The 20624-nt window shown below is 50.2% G+C and overlaps 1 protein-coding gene across 2 annotated transcripts; it reads right to left on the minus strand.

Moving 5' to 3' along the window:
• Window positions 1-579: 579 nt before the first annotated feature.
• On the minus strand, window positions 580-7015 carry SVBP (small vasohibin binding protein). 2 transcript variants are annotated; one of them, XM_062191094.1, is made up of 3 exons: window positions 6911-7015; window positions 6237-6376; window positions 580-956 (listed from the first exon to the last, which is right to left on the minus strand). In XM_062191094.1, exons 2-3 carry the CDS (start codon window positions 6348-6350, stop codon window positions 870-872), a joined length of 201 nt encoding a protein of 66 aa, XP_062047078.1. In that variant the 5' UTR covers window positions 6351-6376; window positions 6911-7015; the 3' UTR covers window positions 580-869. The 2 variants fall into 2 exon arrangements, with proteins under 2 accessions (XP_062047078.1, XP_062047079.1); XM_062191095.1 differs by having other exon boundaries at window positions 6856-6912.
• Between the last annotated feature and the right edge of the window lie 13609 nt (window positions 7016-20624).

Consider the following 20624-nt stretch of genomic DNA (forward strand, 5'->3'; position numbering starts at 1 on the left):
TCTCTGAAACCCTTCTACCCCTGCTCCCAGGGAGTGTTTGGAAATGAAGCATCCTGAGAGAACAATTCCTTTTGCTTGACATTGAAGTAACTGTGCTAGCATTCGGGAGCGAACTGCTGTTGCCGATACAAACGTGTGAAGCCCAACCTCACATCTCTACACCTAGGGATGGCAGCTGGATGGGGAGGGCCTGCTTTTGGGGTCCAGTCTGAATAGCCCCATCACAACCCAGTTTCTAGACCAAAAATGAAAGGCAAACAGTGCTCACACTGTCCTCTGCCTGCCGCTCACTCCAGCACCCAGCCCAGGAAGTCCTGGCTTCAAGCTCCTGGCCCTGACCAGTGGCTCACCTGGGGGCGGGGCGGCACACGCTTTACCTGCGTGCTGGTGACATGGTGACCGGGGTCTGCAGAGCTTCAGCCCCGGGAAGAACGAGAACTTGCGCTGCCCGGTTCTTCCTCTCCCCTCCGGAGCGGCGGCGCCGCCTGCTCGCCTCACCCCTCTGACCCACTGCACTCCTTCCTGCCTCACTGACTGTGGCAAGCCAAGCCCACGGTGAAGTATGAGCAAACGAACACGTTATTAGTATTTTATTTGCATTTTTGGAGAAGATACAGTTTTACAAGAAACACTGATTTTTCTTAAACAATAGAAAAAGGTTTTTTAAAAAAAGGAATCTATCACCGTAGAAGAAAAGAAGTCTCTTCAGCAAACACTGGGCCAGTGAGATCCGGGGGACCAGTGCAGTGGTTCCACACAGGAAGCAAGTCCAGGTCGTCCATGGTGCGTTCCAGCACAGTTCTGTAAGGCTCCACTGGGCACATCAGCTCACAGTGGGGGCAGGTGCACACCCCAGGGCGGGCTCCTCCTCACTCTCCGGGGGGCTGCATCTGTTTGCAGAACTCGTCGAACTGCTGCTGCTCCAGTTCTGTCATGACTCTGTTGAGGGCGTAGATCTGGACGGGAGAGACATCTGTGAGCAATGGAGCGCCTGCTCCCGAGGCTTCACGCACGACAGGGCTGCCTCGCCGGAGAACAGCCCGGGAACGGCAATGCAGAGAACGCGACGGGGAGGCAGGCAGTAAGGCAGGGGCCTGCTGTGGCACTTAAGGGACGGGACGGGATAGTAACGGGGCAGGGTATGCAGCATTCATAAATACGATGGAGAAGTCTAGGACAGTCTGGAAACTGCCAGCTTGCCAATCTGAAGGATACTACAGCATGGAGCATGGGGGCTGGGGAGCCTTAAACGCCCTGCCGGGGACTCTGGACTTCCTCTGGTGGACCACAGAGCACTGGCGAGGGTAAGTGTGCAGGGTTCTACCTGTGGTCTGACAAGGCTAAGTGGAGCCGTGTGAGGAATGAGTGCGGAGAGACTAAGAGGCTCAGGAGGGAACTGTGACCCCAGGGCAGAGCTACGGTGCGCGGTGGGCCGAGGTAGTCGGGGGAAGATCACAGAACACAGTCTAAGGCACAAAGCAAGGTGTCTACACCTTCCTGCTCCCCTGCCTCCACCTCGCAGTGCCTGATCTACCACCGGAGAACAGGAGCAGATCATAAACCTTCCAAATTGCAGAAGCAAGGAAGGGCTGTGTGTGTAAGATACAACTTGATTGACTGAAGAAAGGGAGAAAAGTGAAATGACAAGTAGGACAAACAGAAAACACAAAATAAGGGCAGAAGTCAGTGGAGTCGGAACCACCCGACGGACAAGCCCACAAACCTCTACCAGAGCTGCTCAGCCTAAGAGGGAGGGCACACGGGCACTAGGAAGAGCACGTGACACTGACACGATGGGGAGACAGAACATGCGGAGCTTCGTGCCAGTCCATCTGACAGCTTCAAGAAGCAAACTCCCGGGAAACGTAACATGGTCACAACTGCCTGAGAAGCTTGAACGCTCTACAAGGAAAATGGGACCCCACCGATGAAAACGTCACGAACACCCGGATGAGCCTCAGAGGTGATGCTGCTGATGGTGAAAATGGTAAACCTGTGTACCAATATTTACCACGATAAAAATAAAATGTGAGTGGTTAAAAAAAATGAATGCTGAGTGAAAAGAGCCAGGCTCTACAGGCATTGCTGTACGTCAGAATGCTACTTAGGGGCACATGGATAGAGGCTCTAAATTAACACAGAACACTGAGAGAACGCTTGGCATTAAATCGGGCAAAGAGGGTACTGTTAGTGGGCGGGGCAGGCACGTGACCAGAACCAGGCACGCAGAGACGCCAAGTTCCAGGTCATGTTCTATTTGTTTAGCTGGGGGGTGAACCCAAAGGTGCTTATTTTCTACTTCTCTAAGCTGTATGTACCATACACACCACAGAGACACACATACACATTTCTAACATACCCGAGGGGACTTGAAAAGTCTGTAGAAAAGTGGAATTAAATGATGTTTATTTTGGTGCCAAACATTTTCGAAATCCCCGCATAGTTTTTCACATTATGCATTTTCCATGAACTCTCTGAAGACTTCTCATATATGTTTTTAGACGAGATGAGGCACATTTAGGGTGGTGTGGCTGTAGACCTCATATGTGTTGTTGTTGTTGTTGTTTTTTTTTTTTTTGACAGGCAGAGTTAGACAGTGAGAGAGACAGAAAGAAAGGTCTTCCTTCCGTTGGTTCACACCCCCCCCCCCCCCAGATGGCTGCCACGGCTGGCGCGCAGCGCTGATCCGAAGCCAGGAGCCAGCTGCTTCCTCCTGGTCTCCCATGGGGTGCAGGGCCCAAGCACTTGGGCCATCCTCCTCTGCCCTCCCGGGGCACAGCAGAGAGCTGGACTGGAAGAGGAGCAACCAGGACAGAAGCGGTGCCCCAACTGGGACTAGAACCTGGGGTGCCGGCGCTGCAGGTGGAGAATTAGCCTAGTGAGCCACGGCGCCAGCCCTCGTGTGTGTTTTTAAAACCCATTGCCTCATTCAATTACTATTTGATGAGCATTTGTACCCGCACATTACTGCACCAGGGACAGAGAGGGCTATTACAGACACTGTGGAGACTTCCAGATCAAGAAAGCAGGGAAAAGAAAAGAAGAACTCGAAGTGAGTCCCGGGGCAGGGCCGAGGCAGGAAGATGGACAGAGCAGAAGGGTCCCCAGCAGTGTCGGCGCTGCTTAACCAGCCACATGTGCCTTCTGTTCCCACTCATGCCTCACATCTCCCTTTCTGGCCTTGGCATCTTTGCAGAACTGAATGGAAACTCTGTGCCCCCCCGCCCTGGGGGGAGGGGGGTCTTGCCGCTGCCTGTTTTAGGAGATTACATCCCAGGCAGCACAGATTGACCAGCATGGCGGCTGCAGGGCAGAGCAAGTGGCAACAAGGGTTGCTGGGGCTGTTTAGGGCACAGTCCTGCCCCGCATCCGTGGGGGCCTCTGGCCGTGTCACTTGACTTCAGAGTGAGGGCGACCCCTCTTCCCTCGGGATCACACACTCAGTCATCCCCACATCATCCTAGGAAGGGTGCACAAAGGTGCCCACGGTGGTGCCAGGAACACCCGCCTCAAGGGCCCGGTGTGAGGGCTGCACGGGGTCGTTGTGAGGGCTCAACAGGTGCAGCTGGGGCGCAAACCCAACAGGACACAGCTCAGCGAGTCAACGCCAACACGACCAGCTATCAGCCTAGAGTCCACGCCACACACCAGCCAGGGTTCAGGGACGCTGCGATTGCAGGTCACGGATGCTGCCGCCTACCGGCCACTCTCCCAGGACCGGCACTGTGCTAGGTACTTCACATGAAAGATTCCCACTCTTCACAAGTTCCGTGAGGTACCTGGCATCACTTCCATCTTATCAAGGAGGAACTGAGGTTCAGAGAGGTTAAGTATCCTGCCCAAGGTCACACAGGGAGAACTGGGATCCACAGAGGGGCTGGGGTCTGAAGTCAGGTAGATTCACCTTGTGGTGTCTGTGAGCCATGAACAAGGTCCCCAAGAGGATGCTGTCACAGGGCCATTTCTTACAGCAACCCTCAGCCTGCCCGCTCAGTACTGGGCACTGAAACCACTTGGCGCCTGGGGCCGGGTGAGCGTGGGAAGGTAAAGCCAAGAGGCGAGGCCGGGACGACCGCTCTCGGAGGGTGTGCCTTCCTCCAAAGCAAGGCTCAGTTCACAGACTCCTCCAAACACACCTTCAGCTCCTTTCCTATGTGAGCAAGCTCCATGCAGGCAAGGGCTCTTCCCAGCTTTGCTGGTCATGGGTCTCAGGCTCCCAGGACAGGGCCGGGCAAGCAGTCACAGCTCAAACACTTGCTTAATGGTTGGATCATGTTAACACAGATGAAGTTCTGACAATATCAAATGCTACAAAAGAAATGACAAATGAGATTCTCTGGCACTGCTAGTGCAAACTTGCACAATCCTTTGGAAAGCAATCTGGCACCACCTAGTAAAACTGAAAAAGTACCTCGTAATTCTTCCAATGAAGTGCCCCACAGAAATGCTAGCACAGGTGCCAAAGGAGGCATCTAAAAGTTCTTCCCTATCAAGGTGCTTGTAATAGCAGAAAAAAACAAGGAATAATTTAAATCTCTGTCACTGGAGGAATAGGTAAACACAGTAAACAAAATGGACTTACAAAACAGACTATTTAAAGAGTGATGCAAATAGATTCTTATATTAATGTGAAAAGTCCCAAAAAACATGATGCAAAGGGCCAGTGCTTTGGCGCAGTGGGTTAAAGCCAGCTTACAGAGCTGGTGTCCCATATGGGTTTCGGTTCGAGTCCCGGCTGCTCTGCTTCCAATCCAGCTGCCTGCTAATGTGCCTGGGAAAGCAATGGGAAGGTGGGCCTCTGCATCCACATGGGAGACCTGGAAGAGACTCCTGGCTCCTGGCTTCAGATCAGCTCAGCTCTGGCCATTGTGGCTATTTGGGGAGTGAACCAGCGGATGGAAGACCTTTCTCTCTCTCTCTCTCTGTCTGTGCCTTTCAAATAAATAAAATAAATCTTAAAAAAAAAAAAAAAACCAATGCAAACAAAATACAAAATAAGATGTATGGAATTTTACACAAAGGAATATTATATATTGTTCAATGACATCCATTAATCTATGTGAATATAAATGTATAAAAATAGTGACCAATCATGGAGAGGGCACAAAGGGTGTAGGACAGGAAATGGTCAGGGAGTTTCAAACTTGGCCGTTATTTTTTATTTTCCTTATTTTAAGAAGCCTCGAGGCAAGCGTGACAAAATGCTTACCACTACCAATCTAGGGGTCTGGGTTCTCAGTGTTCTTATATTAGTTTTATTTTCTCTACTTTTAAAAAATATCTAGTGGGCATTGGCCAGCACTGTGGCACTGGCACCCCGATATGGGTGTCAGTTTGAGTCCTGGCTGCTCCTCTTCCAGTCCAGCTCTCTGCTGCGGCCTGGGAAAGCAGTGGAAGATGGCCCAAGTCCTTGGTACCCTGAATTCATGAGGGAGACCCAGAAGAAGCTCCTGGCTTCAGTCTGGCCCAACCCCAGACGTTGCAGCCATCTGGAGAGTGAATCAGCAGATGGAAGATCTTTCTCTATCTCTCTCTTCCTCTCTCTGTAACTCTTTCAAAGAAATAAAAAAACAAATCTTAAAAAAAAAAAAAAGATGCTGCTCAGGATGCCCACAACGCCCACAGCCCATCCCCAGGCCTGGGCCGGGGCCTGGCCCCACTTGGGATTCAGCTTCCTGCTCAGGTGCACTTGAGGGGGCAGCAGGTACCGGGATTCCCTCCACGCGTGAGAAATCGGGACAGCACTGTAGACCAGCACACCGGCCAGCTCTGCCTCTGTCTCCTTGCCTTTCACATAAGAACAATGAAAAATAGACAATTTTTAAAAATTCTCAAACATAAAAACGAATGAGGAAAATGAGACCAGCACGCCTTCTCCTGGTGATCAGACGTGAAGATGTGGTTTGAAGCTTTTGATTCTCCAAGTGTCCTTAAGCGTTAGAGAACAAAGGAACTCCCCGGGGGGGCCTTCACCTGCCTGGCAGCAGCTACTTTGTGCACCAAATGCAGACCCCCAGCCCTCCCCTCACTCACACGGCCTCTTTTTCTGCCCTTCTTCCTTCAAGTCCCCAGCACCAGAGCCCTGCGCCAGGAGCCGTCCGCAGTCCTGGGCCCCGTGGGGCTCGGGCGGCCACGCAGGCCCGGGAGAACACCTGTCCACCGTTTCTCCATCCCGCCAGCCCAGCCCAGCCCAGCCCAGCGCAGCCCACGGGCACCGGGACCCCTGCGCGGCTCACCTCGGCTCTCTGCCTCTGCTTCAGCTCCTGCTGGGCTGACTTCTGCTTCGCCTTCTCCACTCTGCTCACGGGCTCTTTGACTTTGGGCTTTTCTTTCCGCGCGGGCGGATCCATGGCGTGGCCCGGAACGGCTCAGGCAGCTGTGACCGCGGCGGGACAGACGGAGGCGGATGGTCATACAAAGGCACTGGCGGTCACTCGCCCACCTGACCCCGCGGCGCGGCGAAGGCGCCGGCCCTGAGGGCCCGAGACCCGCGTGCCCCCGGCCCCCTGCGAGCCTCAGTGTGCGGTCCGCACAATGGGACGGCAGTGCCTCCGCCGGCCTCCGCCCAGGCCTGCGGGGTGAGGACCCGCGGTGACCACCACCGGAACGCGGTCCACAAGCCGCAGCGCGCCGTGCCCCGCCAGCCCCGCTTACGATCCGGACGCCGAGGCCCGGAGACACCCGTGTCCGGCCTGCGGGCCGGGGCTCTCCACCCACTGCCCGGCCGGCCGCTTACAGACCCGACCCTGCCCTCAGGGCCCCCGTCCAGTGCCCAGGGGACCGCTCCTCCCTCGCCCTCCCCGCTCCACTCGGGCAAGATGGCGGCTCGCGAGCCCCGTCGGTGCCGGCTCCTACCGGGCTTCGCACACAAGCCCCCACGCGGGCCCCCAGACCCTCGCCTTTTCCCTACCGCGGGTCCTGGAGGCCGCGCCCACCGCCCCTCGCACTGGGCGGGGCCGGGGCGGGGCCGCGCGCTGGGCGGGGGGAGGGGCCGGCGCGCGCTTGAGGTTCCCGACCTCCCGCCCGCACGAATCGTCGCGCGTGCGCAGATAGGACGTCTGCGTTGCCTGTGTAGGGGGCGGGGCCATGGGCGGGCTCAGGTGGGCCAGGGGTGGAGACTGGGCGGGGCCGGGGCGGGTGACAACCAACGCAACTTTTTCCTGGGAACATTTTCTGGGACAGCGGCTGGGCATTGATGGGTAAAATCTGAATTCTGAGACTGGAATTACTCAGAATTAGAATTACTCAGAATTAGAATTCCATGTCTCAGTTTTTTTAAGGGGGGATTAGGAATTGCCACTTAATTCATGAACCTACTAGGATCAAGTGAGGTGTTTGCCCCAGCGATTGGAAAAGGAGATCTCCAGCAGATAATTGACAGGATGGAATGAAAACAGCGGGCTCTCATTTTCTAGCTCTTATATGAGCAGGAATTGACAAAAAAGAATTCGTAATGAAGATAACTACCTCTCTTGGGTTTCTTGTATTCCAGGCACTCTTCTTTTTTATTTTTAAAGATTTATTTATTTATTTGAAGGCAGAGTCACAGAGAGGCAGAGAGAGAGAGAGGTCTTCCATCCGCTGGTTCACTGCCCAGATGGCCGCAATGGCCGGAGCTGTGCCGATCCGAAGCCAGGAGCCAGGAGCTTCTTCTGGGTCTCCCACGCGGGTGCAGGGGCACAAGGGCTTGGACCATCTTCCACTGCTTTCCCATAGCAGAGAGCTTGATCGGAAGTGGAGCAGCCGGGACTCAAACCGGCGCCCATATGAGGATGTTGGTACTGCAGGCGGCAGCTTTACCCACTACGCAACAGCGCCGGCCCCACCAGGCACTCTTCTTAAGGCTTTCACTTTTGTTAGCTCGTTTATTCCCTGTAACAGGCATGCATGTATCTCAATAATCTATTATTTATTTATTCCTAAGTTTATTTGACAGGTAGAGACAGAGACAGAAAGTGCGCATCTGCTGGCTCACTCCCCAAATGTCTGCAACAGCAGGGCCTGGGTAGAGAGCTGAGAACTCAATCCAGCTCTTCCACGTGGGTGCTAGGATCCAGCACGCTGTCACCTGCTGTCTCCCGGGGTGTGCATTAGCAGGAAGCTGGAAGCAGGGGCTGACACTCCAGCTGGTACTTGAACCTAGAAACTCTCCTATGGAACTCAGGGCATCTTAGCTGGTGTCTGAACCTCCGAACTGACTGCCCACCACTTAGAAAAGTATTACTGTAGGATTCTTGCAGATAGGGGCACCCAGGCCCGGAAAAGTCCAAGGTCACATAGCTAGTGAGTGCCAGGGCCCACAGGACGTCTCCAAAGAAAAACACTGCTGAACTGGGGAGAGTTGAATCCAATGACAGATGCTAAGAAAATGGTGAAGAAGTAGCCCATAGCGATACCCACACTTGCAAAGTAAGTTTTACAGTCCTGTGGGAGTCCAGGTTAGCGCTGGCCATCAAAAAACTTAAGAACCAGCCCTACCCCATGAAACAGCAAATACTGCATGATTCCATTTGTGTGGCTATCTAAAGTAGCCTGACTCTAAGAAACAGAAAGTAGGATGCTGGTTTCAGTTTCCAGAGACTGGGGAGGAGAAAAAAGGGAATTGTTCACTGGTTATAGAGTTTCACTTTTAGGGGCTGGAGTTGTGGTAGTAGGTTAAGCCTCTGCCTGCAATGCTATCCTATATGTGCACTGGTTCAAGTCCTGGCTGCTCCGCTTCCAATCCAGCTCCCTGCTTATGCACCTGATAAAGCAGCGGAAGATGGCGCAAGTCCTTGGGCCCCTGCACCCACATGGGAGACTCAGAAGAAGCTCTTGGCTTCTGGCTTCAGATTGGCTCAATTCTGGCCATTGTGGCCACATTTGGGGAGTGAGCCAGCAGATGGAAGACCTCCTTCTCTCTCTCTCTCTAATGATGTCTTTCAAATAAATAAATAAATAAATCTTTAAAAAATTAGAAAATAGTTTCAGTTTTGCAAAATCAAAAAGTTCTAGAGATGTGTTGCATCCGACTAATACTACTAATAATGGCTAAGATGATAAAGTTTATTGTCACAATAAAAAGAAATGACTGCACCCTTTGGCTAAACAATTCTGCTTCTAAGAAGTTATACTAGGGGCCGGCACTGTGGTGTAGTGCGTAGAGATGCCGCCTCCAGTGCTGGCATCCCATATGGGTACTGGTTTGAGTCCCAGCTGCTCCACTTCTGATCCAACTAGGGATTGGTGAACTAAATAATAGGATTGTATGCAGCCATTAAAATAGCACAGAGGAACAACTGTTGACATAATGAAATATCTTCAGTGAATAAGCTACCAGGAGACATATGCAGTCTAGTCATAATATTGCTTTTTTGTTTTGGAAAAGATTATTATCTATGCATGGAAAAGAGAATAGAGGAAAACACTTCAAAATGTTAATACAGGTTGAGAGGTTTTTTTTTTTTTTAAATCTTCTTTGTGCTTTTCTGCATTTTCCAAAATTTCATCAGTGAACATTTATACTTTAGCAATCAGAAGAAAGTGCAATACATTTAGTCTTAGAAATGTTATTAAAATACTAGGGCTGGCGCCATGGCTCACTTGGTTAATCCTCCGCCTGCGGCACTGGCATCCCATATGGATGCTGGGTTCCAGTCCTGGTTGCTCTTCTTCCAGTCTAGCTCTCTGCTGTAGCCTGGGAGTGCAGTGGAGGATGGCCCAAGTGCTTGGGTCCCTGCACCCGCATGGGAGACCAGGAGGAAGCACCTGGCTCCTGGCTTCGGATCAGCACTGCTCTGGCCATTGCGGCCAGTTGGGGAGTGAACCAACAGAAGGAAGACCTCTCTCTCTCTCTGCCTTTCTTCTCTCTGTGTAACTCTGACTTTCAAATAAATAAAATTTTAAAAAATAATTTAAGAAATTTTATTAAAATACTAATTGGATTACTGTTAGTAAAAATTACTATGCCTGTGTGTGTGTGTGTGAGAGAGAGAGAGAGAGAGAGAGAGAGAGAGAGAGAGAGGTTACACTTGGAGTGGCAATGGGCAAAGAGAGTTGTACAATAAGAAATTACAAGAGTCCAGAAGGCACGGGGCTGGGGATGCTGGTTTGCCACTTTCATCAGGAAAGTGACCCCAGGAGCATGAACTTGGAGGCTGAACACCATCTGTCCAAGTCCCCTTCCTATTCCTCCATTGGTTTGTTTTCTCTCTCTCTCCCTCCCTCTCTCTCTCGCTTTTAAGATTTATTTATTTATTTGAAAGTTAGAGTTACACACAGAGAGAAGGAGAAGCAGAGAGAGAGAGAGAGAGAGAGAGAGAGAGAGAGAGTCTATCATCCACTGGTTCACTCCCCAATTGGCCACAACAGCTGGAGCTGTGCCGATCCGAAGCCAGGAGCCAGGAGTTTCCTCCTGGTCTCCCATGCAGGTGCAGGGGCCCAAGGACTTGGGCCATCTTCCACTGCTTTCCCAGGCCATAGCAGAGAGCTGGATCGGAAGTGGAGCAGCCAGGACTCAAACCAGCATCCATATGGGATGCCAGCACTGCAGATGGTGGCTTTATCCGCTACGCCACAGCGTCGGTCCCTCTGCCGCTCTTGTGAGCGTCAGGAGACTCTGGGTGAGGTTGCTAAATTCCCTGGTTGGTTGAATCACTGGTCAGTGTCTACATGAATGCAACCACGGAATGTTTTCACAGGTGAGGACTATACTAGGACTATATTCACTATTGGGCAAGTCTTTTATTTCTGAAGGCAGGAATTATCTCTTTTTAAAATGTGCTTAATTATGCAGACGTCTATTGTGTTTTTTTTATTTTAAAGTTTTTTTTTATTTAGTAAATATAAATTTCCGAAGTACAGCTTATGGATTACAATGGCTTTGCAGACATCTGTTGTCAATCCTTCTCTGACTTCTCCATGAGAGCTATCAAACATCTCTCCATCTCGTCCCATGAAACTGGGATCTATCGGGGTCTTTTCCTCTTTCTTGCTGCAGGCCCCCCCTACCTGCCAGACCCCATCCTCTCCTGGCTCCTGACTCCCCTCAGCCCGGCTGCACGGCCCTTGTCCTCGGAGGCCCCCAACCACGGTCTGGGAAGTCTCTTCCCGCCTCCTGGGGCCAAAGCCCTGCTCCCTGGGTCTTGTTTCCCCCTTGGTTCCTCCTCCCTTTTTGGATGAGCACCTTCTCCAGTAGCTCCTCAGAGGGGCTTCACGGGGAGTAAGTTTTTGAGTCCTTGCTCGTCTAAAAATGGGCTTATTTTCTCTCACTCTTGACCGATTTCCAGGTTGGAGATCTTTTTTCCTTCAGAACTTCAAAGGCATTCACTGAACCCATGGTCACCTCACTTCTCATGTGACCAGACTCTCACACCCTGTTTCTGTTACTTCCCGTGATCATTGTGTTTGTTGGTTTGTTTCTGGAAGCTTCTAGAATTTTTCCCCCTTTATTCTTCATGTTCTGAACTCTCACAATATTGTGTCCCGACGGCCTTCTTCGTCCTTTGTGCTAAGCTCTCAGTGGCCCCTGTTAACAGGAGACACAGTCTTTGCTGTGGGAAAATGTTCTCCGGGTTCTGGACTCATCTTCCAATGTGTTCCCTTGTGCTAGTTTTGGTTATTCTAGTTCACAAGAGATTTTCCTGAACTGTGTGTATCCTTTAGTTCCTCTACTGCATTTTCTCCTTTCTACTACCAAAGTCTCACCTTCTAAGACTTTTTCATTGTCCTATTGTCCCTGGACTGCTTTGTGGTAGCCCCTTCTGGGCTGTGGATTCAGGAGCTTCTCTTCTTTATATATTTCATTTTGTGATCGACTTCTGCTTTCTTTCTCTTTTCTTTTCTTTTTTTATTTGACAGGCAGAGTTAGACAGTGAGAGAGAGAGAGAGAGAAAGGTCTCCCTTCCATTGGTTCACCCCCCAAATGGCTGCTACGGCCGGCTGCTTTCTTTTCTTTTCTTTTTTTTTTTTTAAGATTTTATTTATTTTTACTTGAAATTCAGAGTTACACAGAGAGAGAAGGAGAGGCAGAGAGAGAGAGAGAGAGAGAGAGAGAGACAGAGAGAGGTCTTCCAACCGCTGGTTCACTCCCCAATTAGCTACAAGAGCCAGAGCTGCACTGATCCGAAGCCAGGAGCCAGGAGCTTCTTCCAGGTCTCCCATGTGGGTGCAGGGGCCCAAGGACTTGGGCCATCTTCTATTCTTTCCCGGGCCACAGCAGAGAGCTGGATCGGAAGTGGAGCAGCACTGTGGCGGCAGCTTTACCGGCTACACCACAGCGCCAGCCCCTCAACTACTGCTTTCTTCTGCTCCCTAGGTCTGTGGCTCCCACGCAGGAACCTTCCCTCGGATAGCTACGAGTTACCATTTATTAGGTTGCAAGCCCTGTTCTAAGGATTTTGCATGTTTTCACTCCTTTGATCCTACAGCACCCCAGTGAGGTCGAGCTGAGCACCCACTTTCTTCCTGTCGATACTCCCAGCCAGCAGGCACCTGGGTCAGATGTCTGTCTTTATGTGATCAGCTACGAAGTCATCCATCCGTCTGCTTCTCTTCCTTCAAAAATGTAGGGACAGCTCATTTCCCAGGTATTTCCTGGCCCATTCTCGTTGTCTTCCTGGACTGCTCTGTTTTCATTCCAAGATTATCCTTTTAGTGGGATTTCGGGAAGGAACACAGGCAAATGCTGGTGTTCAGTGAACCATGCTTGTTTAACGGGAAGTGGAACCCTCTGGCTCTCTCTTTAAAGCCAGAAACAATTTAATGTTTAAAGTTTGACCTGTGACTAATGACTAAAGGATTAGAGACTTCCCCCAAACGGAAATTTAAAAATCTAAGGACAAAACCAAGAAATAACTATTGAGATTGAAACTATTACATGTTTATTCATTATTGTGCATAGCATGGCCCAAATTTGGGGGAAAGGAAAGTCTGGAGGTATGTGGGCCAAAAGGTGAATAGAGGTTATCACACCGGATGCTGAGTTTCTGAGTGATATCTCCATCGCTGTCTATTGCTGTTTTTCAACTTATGGGGTTAGAAATACAAAAAGAAAGTTTAAACAAATTTTATAGGATGGTTTAAATTATCTGATAACGTGCTTCTTGAGTGGCCGGCGCTGTGGCGTAGTAGGCTGAGCCTGCACCTCTGGCAGCGGCATCCCATACAGGCACTGGTTCGTGTCCCTGCTGTTCCTCTTCTACTCTCTGCTATGGCCAGGGAAAGCAGCAGAAAATGGCCCAAGTACTTGGGCCCCTGCACCTTCTTGGGAGACGCGGAAGAAACTCCTGGTTCCTGGCTTCGGACAGGCCCAGTCTGGCTGTTGCAGCCATTTGGGGAATGAACCAGTGGATGGAGGACCTCTCTCTCTGTCTCTCCCTCTCTCTGTCTGTAACTCTACCTCTCAAGAAAACAAATAAATAAATAATATTTTAAAAAGCACTTTAAAAAAGTGCTTATTGAGGAAGCCATAAAAGTACTAATTATGAAAATTAAGTAATAAATTGGTGCAATCACTCTGGAAAAGTTTGACATATACAGCTTCTAGATATAAATTCTCAGGAATCCTTTACTTCCTTTAAAATTGGGGAGGATCCCAAAGAGCTTCAGTTTATGTGGATTATATTTTTTCTTTTTTCTCTTATTTAAATTATACCAGTTTCATGTATTTCATATATACAGATTTAGAAACATAGTGACACTCCCCCTCCCCTCCTCCCCTCTCACCCACGCTCCAAACCTTCCTTCTCCCTCTCACATTCTCACTCTTAATTTTTACTAAGATCTATTTTGTGTTATATTATATTTAAAAAAAAAACCATTTATTTGAAAGGCAGAGTTACAGACAGACAGAGAGAGAGAGAGAGAGAGAGAGAGGTCTTCCATCTGCTGGTTCACTCCCTAGATGGCCTCAACAGTGGGAGCTGTGCCTATCTGAAGCCAGGAACCAGGAGCTTCCTCCGGGTCCCCCATGTGAGTGCAGAGGCCCAAATACTTGGGCCACCCTCCACTACTTTTCCAGGCCATTGAAGAGAGCTGGATTGGAAGTGGAGCAGCTAGAACCTAACCTGCACCCATATGGATGCCAGCACTGCAGGTGGCAGCTTCACCTACTACCCCACAGTGCCAGCCCGTGGGTTATATTTTCTTAATCATCCACATTAGAAATTAACTTTCGGCTTTCTTTATTTACTTATTTGAAAGGCAGGGAGGCATAGACTTAAAAAAAAGATTTATTTATTTGAAAGGCAGAGTTACAGAGAGAGAAGGAGAGTCATAGAGAGAGAGATATCTTCCATTGTTGGTTCATTCCCTGAACAGCCATAATGACCAGGGCTGGGCCAGGCTGAAACCAGGAGCCAGAAACTATATCTGGGTCTCCCACATGGGTGGCATGGGCCCAGCACTTGGGCTATCTTCAGCTGCTTTCCCAGCACATCAGCAGAGAGCTGGATCAGAAGTGGAGCAGCCAGGACTCCAAACGACACTTATATGGGATGCCAGTGTGGCAGGCAGTTGCTTAACCTGTTGCACCCCCCGCCCCCAGATACGGGCCCCCAGAGATAGACGTTCCAACCATTGGTTTATCTCCAAATACTCACAGCTGTCAGTGCTGAGCCAGGCAGAAGTCAGGAGCCTGGAACTCAATCCAAGTCTCCTATGTGGGTAGCAGGGACCCAAGTACTTGAGCCATCACCTGCTGCTTTCTTACATTAGGAATTAAAATTGAGAAAAATATAATTCATTTAAAATGAAAATAGTACATATTTACATGCTAACATAATTTTATGAAAAAACAACTTTTCTGAAACACAAAAAAAGAAGAGTGACATTTATATCTTTGTAAATATTTTCAGTATCTGACTTATAGAAGACGGCTGTATTCTCATACTGGCCGTTTCTTGCACTTTGGAGCAGTATGTTGTCTGGCTGAAGTGTGTGTAGTTGGGAAACCTGTTCAGGTAATTGTGGACATTCTTTAGTACAACACCAAAACTCAACAAGTGGTAGTTTCTTAAAGATTAATTGCATCAAGGAACCTGAAACCATAGCAATGAACTTGTTATACTCTGCTACAGTAAAACTCATGAGTTTATCTTGCATTTTTTAAAAGATTTGTTTACTTATTTGAAAGTCGGAGCTACACAGGAAGAAGAGAGGCAGAGAGAAAGAGAGAGGTCTTCCTATGGTTCACTCCCCAAATGGCAGCAATGGCCAGAGCTGCGCCCATCCAAAGCCAGGAGCCAGGAGCTTCTTCCGGGTTTCCCATGCGGGTACAGGGGCCCAAGCACTTGGGCCATCTTCTACTGCTTTCCCAGGCCACAACAGAGAGCTGGATCAGAAGTGGAGCAGCCGGGACTTGAGGCGGCACCCATGTGGGATGCCGGCACTGCAGGCGGTGGCTTACTGGCAACGCCACAGCGCTGGCCCAGGTGTGGGCCTCTTACGCAGCAGCTTACTCCGCTGCACCGCAGCACCAGTCCCAGTGGGTTTTCTTGAGGGGCAGGCACACTTCATTCATTTTGGGGCAGATGCCTGCTACATCCCAAAGTCTGAATACTCACCGTTCGTGGGGCCCACTTTCAGGTAGAATGATGCTGCAACTCAGTCACTGAAGAGCCTATGCACCCTTCCTTTTTGTCCACGGAAGGTTGAGAAGTTGCGTGTGCACAAGTTGGCATTTCCTTCAGTTAGTAACTCTCACCGTAGTTTAGTGCCACTCGTGCATGGTACCAAGGTGCCACTCATTTTTTCCCATCATTGCCTTTGCAGTGCACTTGAAAACGTCAAGAAATGTCTGTGCTATTATGCAAGCAGCTTTGACCTGGCCGGTGGGCCTTGTGAAAGGGTCTGGGGGTCTCCCAGTGTTTTGTGGACCCCACCATAAGAACGGCCGCTCTGGAGGCACCGCACGACGTGGGCCAGGCGACGTCCCTCCAGAGTGTTCGGAGCTGCGCTGTTTGTGCGGTTCGTGGCCTGGGACGTGGCGTGCTGGCAGCTTGCCTGCAAGTCTCAGTGACACTGAAACGGTGAGCGGAGGGGACACAGTGCCGGACTCAGAAACGAAGGTTGAGAAAGGAAATGACAGGGAATTGTGGACAATCAGCTCCATCGTTAGAAAATTCACAATACAATTTGAAAGTGTATGCTGCACTGTTAAGCATACAACTCTGGCTGTTACAATGAATACAGTTGTGAGTACTACAGGAGCAAGACAGGCGGGAAAGGGTTTATCAATTGCTGAGGGACAGTGAACAAGCTTGCTTGTCGAAGGGGCCAGTCAGGTGCAGCTGGAGATAAGGGTACCTTCAGTTAAAGAACGTGGCTAATTGGCGGGTGTCTCTGAGGCCAATCTTCCTAATTACTCTGATTTGAAAAGTAGGAGGGAGCAATAGGGTCAAAAATACACCTAAGGGGATCCCTGTTTGCAGCTAGCATTGCTGGCCAAGGGGTCAGGGGTCCCTTGTAGCCAGTGGCATCCACGGTTCCCTCGCTTTTTAGGGGGCCTCCTCTTGGCTGCATTCCTTTATCGGGGCACACAGGCAGGGCGTGGTTGGGTGGTACAGGGACAGCTAGAAGAGAGTCTGTGGGGCAGAGGAAACCCTGGCCTTGGGCTTCAGAATAAAATAGGAGCTTTCTCGGGGCTCAGCTTCGGAGCCCTCTCTGCCACATCTGCCTGCCTCCTGGGCTCCCTGCATGGCGGGGAGGCTGCCTTCCCAGCTTGAAGACTCCCGCTCGCCAGCGAGGGACCAGGGTCTCTGACTCCAAAGGTGGTGAGTTGTCACGCCACTTGCCTCTCCTCACTCCCTCCGGTTCCTTAACTTCCTCCAGGTCCTTCAGTTTGGTAAAGATAATCGATGGACATTTTATTTTAAAGATTTATTTATTTATTTATTTGAAAGTCAGAGTTACACAGAGAGAGGAGAGGCAGAGAGAGAGAGAGAGAGAGAGAGAGAGAGAGGTATTCCATCTGATGGTTCACTCTCTAATTGGCCACAATGGCCCGACCTGTGCGGATCTTAAGCTGGAAGCCAGGAGCCTCTTCCGGGTCTCCAAAGTGGGCACAGGGGCCCAAGGACTTGGGCCATCCTCTGCTGCTTTCCCAGGCCATAGCAGAGAGCTGGATGGAAAGTGGAGCAGCCGGGTCTCGAACTGGCACCTATATGGGATGCCGGTGCTTCAGGCCAGGGAGTTAACCCTCTGCACCACAGTGCCGGCCCCTCAATGGACATTTTAAAGGATGAAATGGGGCGAGGCTTAGCTGTCACTTAAGGAACACAGAGGGAACCCATGGCAAGGGTGGGTTTGGTGAAGATCACTGCTTAATGATAACGGCTGTCATTGCTAGTGTGACAGCGAGGGTGCTTTCTCACCGATCACCTGGAGATTGGCAGGAACTCCTTCAACTGCTTTTGGGAAGGTCAGTTGCAATCTTTTCTGATTTAGAAGTTTTAAAAGTTAAAGAATTTCAAACTTAAAATATAAACAACTGCCCTTGAAAAATTTTCAATATGCATAGTGAGAAAAAAATATTACTCTATGAAGACTTTTGCAAGCTACTTAGAGACCAATGCCCCAACAGAAAAATGAACAAGGAAGATAGATAATCGGCAAAAGTCCAAATAGCCAATGACCAAAGACATGCAAATTAAGATGTAATGACATAATTCTTTTTAAAAGATACCATATTTAAAAAAGATCTACTGGGGCCAGGGCTGTCTTCCACATGGGTGCAGGGGCCCAAGGACTTGGACTATCTTTCACTGCTTTCCCAGGCCATAGCAGAGAGCTGGATCGGAAGTGGAGCAGCCGGGACTCGAACCAGCACCCATATGGGATACTGGCACTGCAGGCGGCAGCTTTACCCACTACACCACAGCGCCGGCCCCTGACAAAGATTTTTAAAGTGATATAATGTAGGGATGACAAGGTTGTGGGAAAACAAGCCCCTTTCATGTACTATGGCAAGTTGATATGACCTTTCTGGAGGACATTTGGTGGTGCAAATTCAATGTCGTCCCATTTCAAAGATGGGAGACTGAAGGCCTGAGTGTAAGTGGCTTGCCTAGCTAGCAGTATTGCGAGTTAGGAACCAAGCCAAGGCGAGGGTGAAGCCTTCTCATCCCAGCCTTCAATCCACTACTGCTTGTGGCAGTGTTCACTACAGCAATGCATTGCAAAGCAACCTCAACAGCCTGCAATATGGGGCGATTTTAAATTCTTGCTTTTCTGTGAAGAAACACTGATGTCATCGGAAAGTATTTGGTGGCACTGGAAAGCACAAACGGTGCAGAGCCCGGTGGTGGGGAGCGTTTGGCATGGGGTGGAGACACCTGCATCCCACAGCAGAGTGCCTGGCTCTGCTGCAGATTCCAGCGCCCGGCTGGTGTGCTAATGTGCACCCTGGGGGAAAGTGGCTGATGCCTCAAGTACTTGGTTCCCTGCCACCCGTGTGGGAGACCTAGGTTAGGTTCTGGATTCCTGGCTTTAGCCTGGGCCAGCCCTGGCTGTTCTGGACCCTGGGGAGTGAGTCAATAGGTTGGAGATCTCTCTCTCTCTCTGCCTTTCAAATAAATTAAGTAAATACATAAAATGTTTTTAAAGTTTCTGGTGAAAGTGTTTAGATATCAGTATATATAGTATGTTCTTAATTTTTAAAAATTATATGTGTGTGTTTGTGTGTGTAGAAAAAAGATTCAAAGAAATATTATTGCTGAGTGGAGGAATTAAAGGTGACTTAAAAATTTTTCTTCTTTTTAAGGTCATTTCCAGTCATCATTACAATAAATAGGTAGAAAAAGGCCCCAATGGTGGCGTGTACATTGAAATATGGGAAGTGAGATCATATTTTGCATGTATTAGGGGAAATTTCTTCATCAAGGAATTCTGTGACCATCACTCTACCGAGTGAGGAAGTCATTTGTGCATTTTGTAACTCGTGGCGTGGAGCTGCTCCCGCAGTCCTCACTGCTCTTCTTATCCGTGCTTACACTCCATCTGCTCCCCGAGAGGGCCTGGCCATCTGCTTGCAAGGTACCCTGGCGTGTGGGTGTGATTGCCTTCCCTGATCCCTGTGCAAAGGGGACAATGACAGCTGCCTTAGGGGTGGCCGTTGGTACTGAAGACGACATACATAAGTGTCCCTGTAGATGCAGCATATGGGAGCTTTCCTGTGGGGCGCTGTGAAGTTTTAGAAATGTGTTTATGATGTGGAGTTAGTTCAGCCGTACATTAGCATAACGATGAGGGCATGATGGGAGAAGGAACCATCCTGGCCATCCAGGTCTGGAGAAGAATCCCTGGAGGTCAGCAGGGTGACCAGATGCGTCTCAAATCCATGCGAGAAAATATGCAATGGAGGAGCTGGTAGCACTTCTGAATTTTCCACTCGGATCCAGGGCGTGGGAGGGGGGCGGGGGCGCAGCTGCTGAGCAGCTGTGGCCGTGGCTCATGTTCAACAGCTCGGTGGGGGAGGGGGGGTGCTCCAGCCCTGCCCCTTTGCCTGCTGGGCCATGTGTGTCTTCTTCCCCTTCCGCTCCTCTTCCTGGCCATCCCTCCTCTCCTTCTTTTAATATATTTGTTTCCGATAACCGCAGTGATACATGTGTGAGGTAGAAAATTTGGAAAAACAAATAAATAAAGGAGAACGTGCAAGGAAAGTCGCAAAGGTCATGTACCCCCGCCCCCGCCCCGAAGTAGCCATTGTTGGCATCTGCATTCTTACCCTTCACTAAGTATTCTTCCTCCTATTAGCTCATACTGATACGTGGTTTTAAAAAGCACAGTATTTGGGGCCGGCGCCGTGGCTTAACAGGCTAATCCTCCACCTTGCGGCGCCAGCACACCGGGTTCTGGTCCCGGTCGGGGCGCCAGATTCTATCTTCCAGGCCAGCTCTCTGCTATGGCCCGGGAAGGCAGTGGAGGATGGCCCAAGTCCTTGGGCCCTGCACCCACATGGGAGACCAGGAGAAGCACCTGGCTCCTGGCTTTGGATCAGCGAGATGCGCTGGCCGCAGCGGCCATTGGAGGGTGAACCAACGGCAAAAAGGAAGACCTTTCTCTCTGTCTCTCTCTCTCACTATCCACTCTGCCTGTCAAAAAAAAAATATATTAAAAAAGCACAGTATTTGGAATGCAGCCAAAATTCCCCAGTGCTATGAAGGATTGCTATGCCACGTGGTTGTGAAATGCTGCATTTGTCCCATTGTACGAATGCATCCATGAATAATGATCCCCCTTGGAGTGGACTTTGAGGTTCTTCTCCTCCTCTCCTTCTTTTCTTCTCTTTCTTCTTCCTCTGCCTACCCCTCCCTCTCTCCTCCCCCTCCTCCCTCTTCTTCATCCTCCTCCTCCTTCTCCTCCTTCTTCTCCTTCTCCTTCTTTTCTTCTCCTTCTTCTTCCTCTGCCTACCCCTCTCCCTCTCCTCCCCCCCCTTCTTCCTCCTCCTCCTCCTCCTTCTTCATTAAAGATTTTTTATTCCTTCTCAAATGCCTGCAATAGCCCATCAGGGCCAGGAACCCAGAACTCCATCTGGCTCTCCTAGGTGGGTGGCAGGGACCCGAGCACTTGAGCCACCACCACTGCCCCCAGGGTCTGCATTAGCAGGAAGCTGGAGTCAGGAGCCGGGTGTGGAACACAGGCACGCG

The sequence above is a fragment of the Lepus europaeus genome, chromosome 5, assembly GCF_033115175.1.
Source record: "Lepus europaeus isolate LE1 chromosome 5, mLepTim1.pri, whole genome shotgun sequence".
NCBI classification, from domain to species: domain Eukaryota; kingdom Metazoa; phylum Chordata; class Mammalia; order Lagomorpha; family Leporidae; genus Lepus; species Lepus europaeus.

What these genes read in the sequence shown, in the direction of transcription:
- SVBP (XM_062191094.1), bottom strand. Translation starts at nt 6,350, where the DNA reads ATGGATCCGCCCGCGCGGAAAGAAAAGCCCAAAGTCAAAGAGCCCGTG. An exon ending in AGCAGAGGCAGAGAGCCGAG is followed by an intron (nt 957 to 6,236) that starts GTGAGCCGCGCA and finishes TCTCCCGTCCAG; the next exon opens with ATCTACGCCCTCAACAGAGT.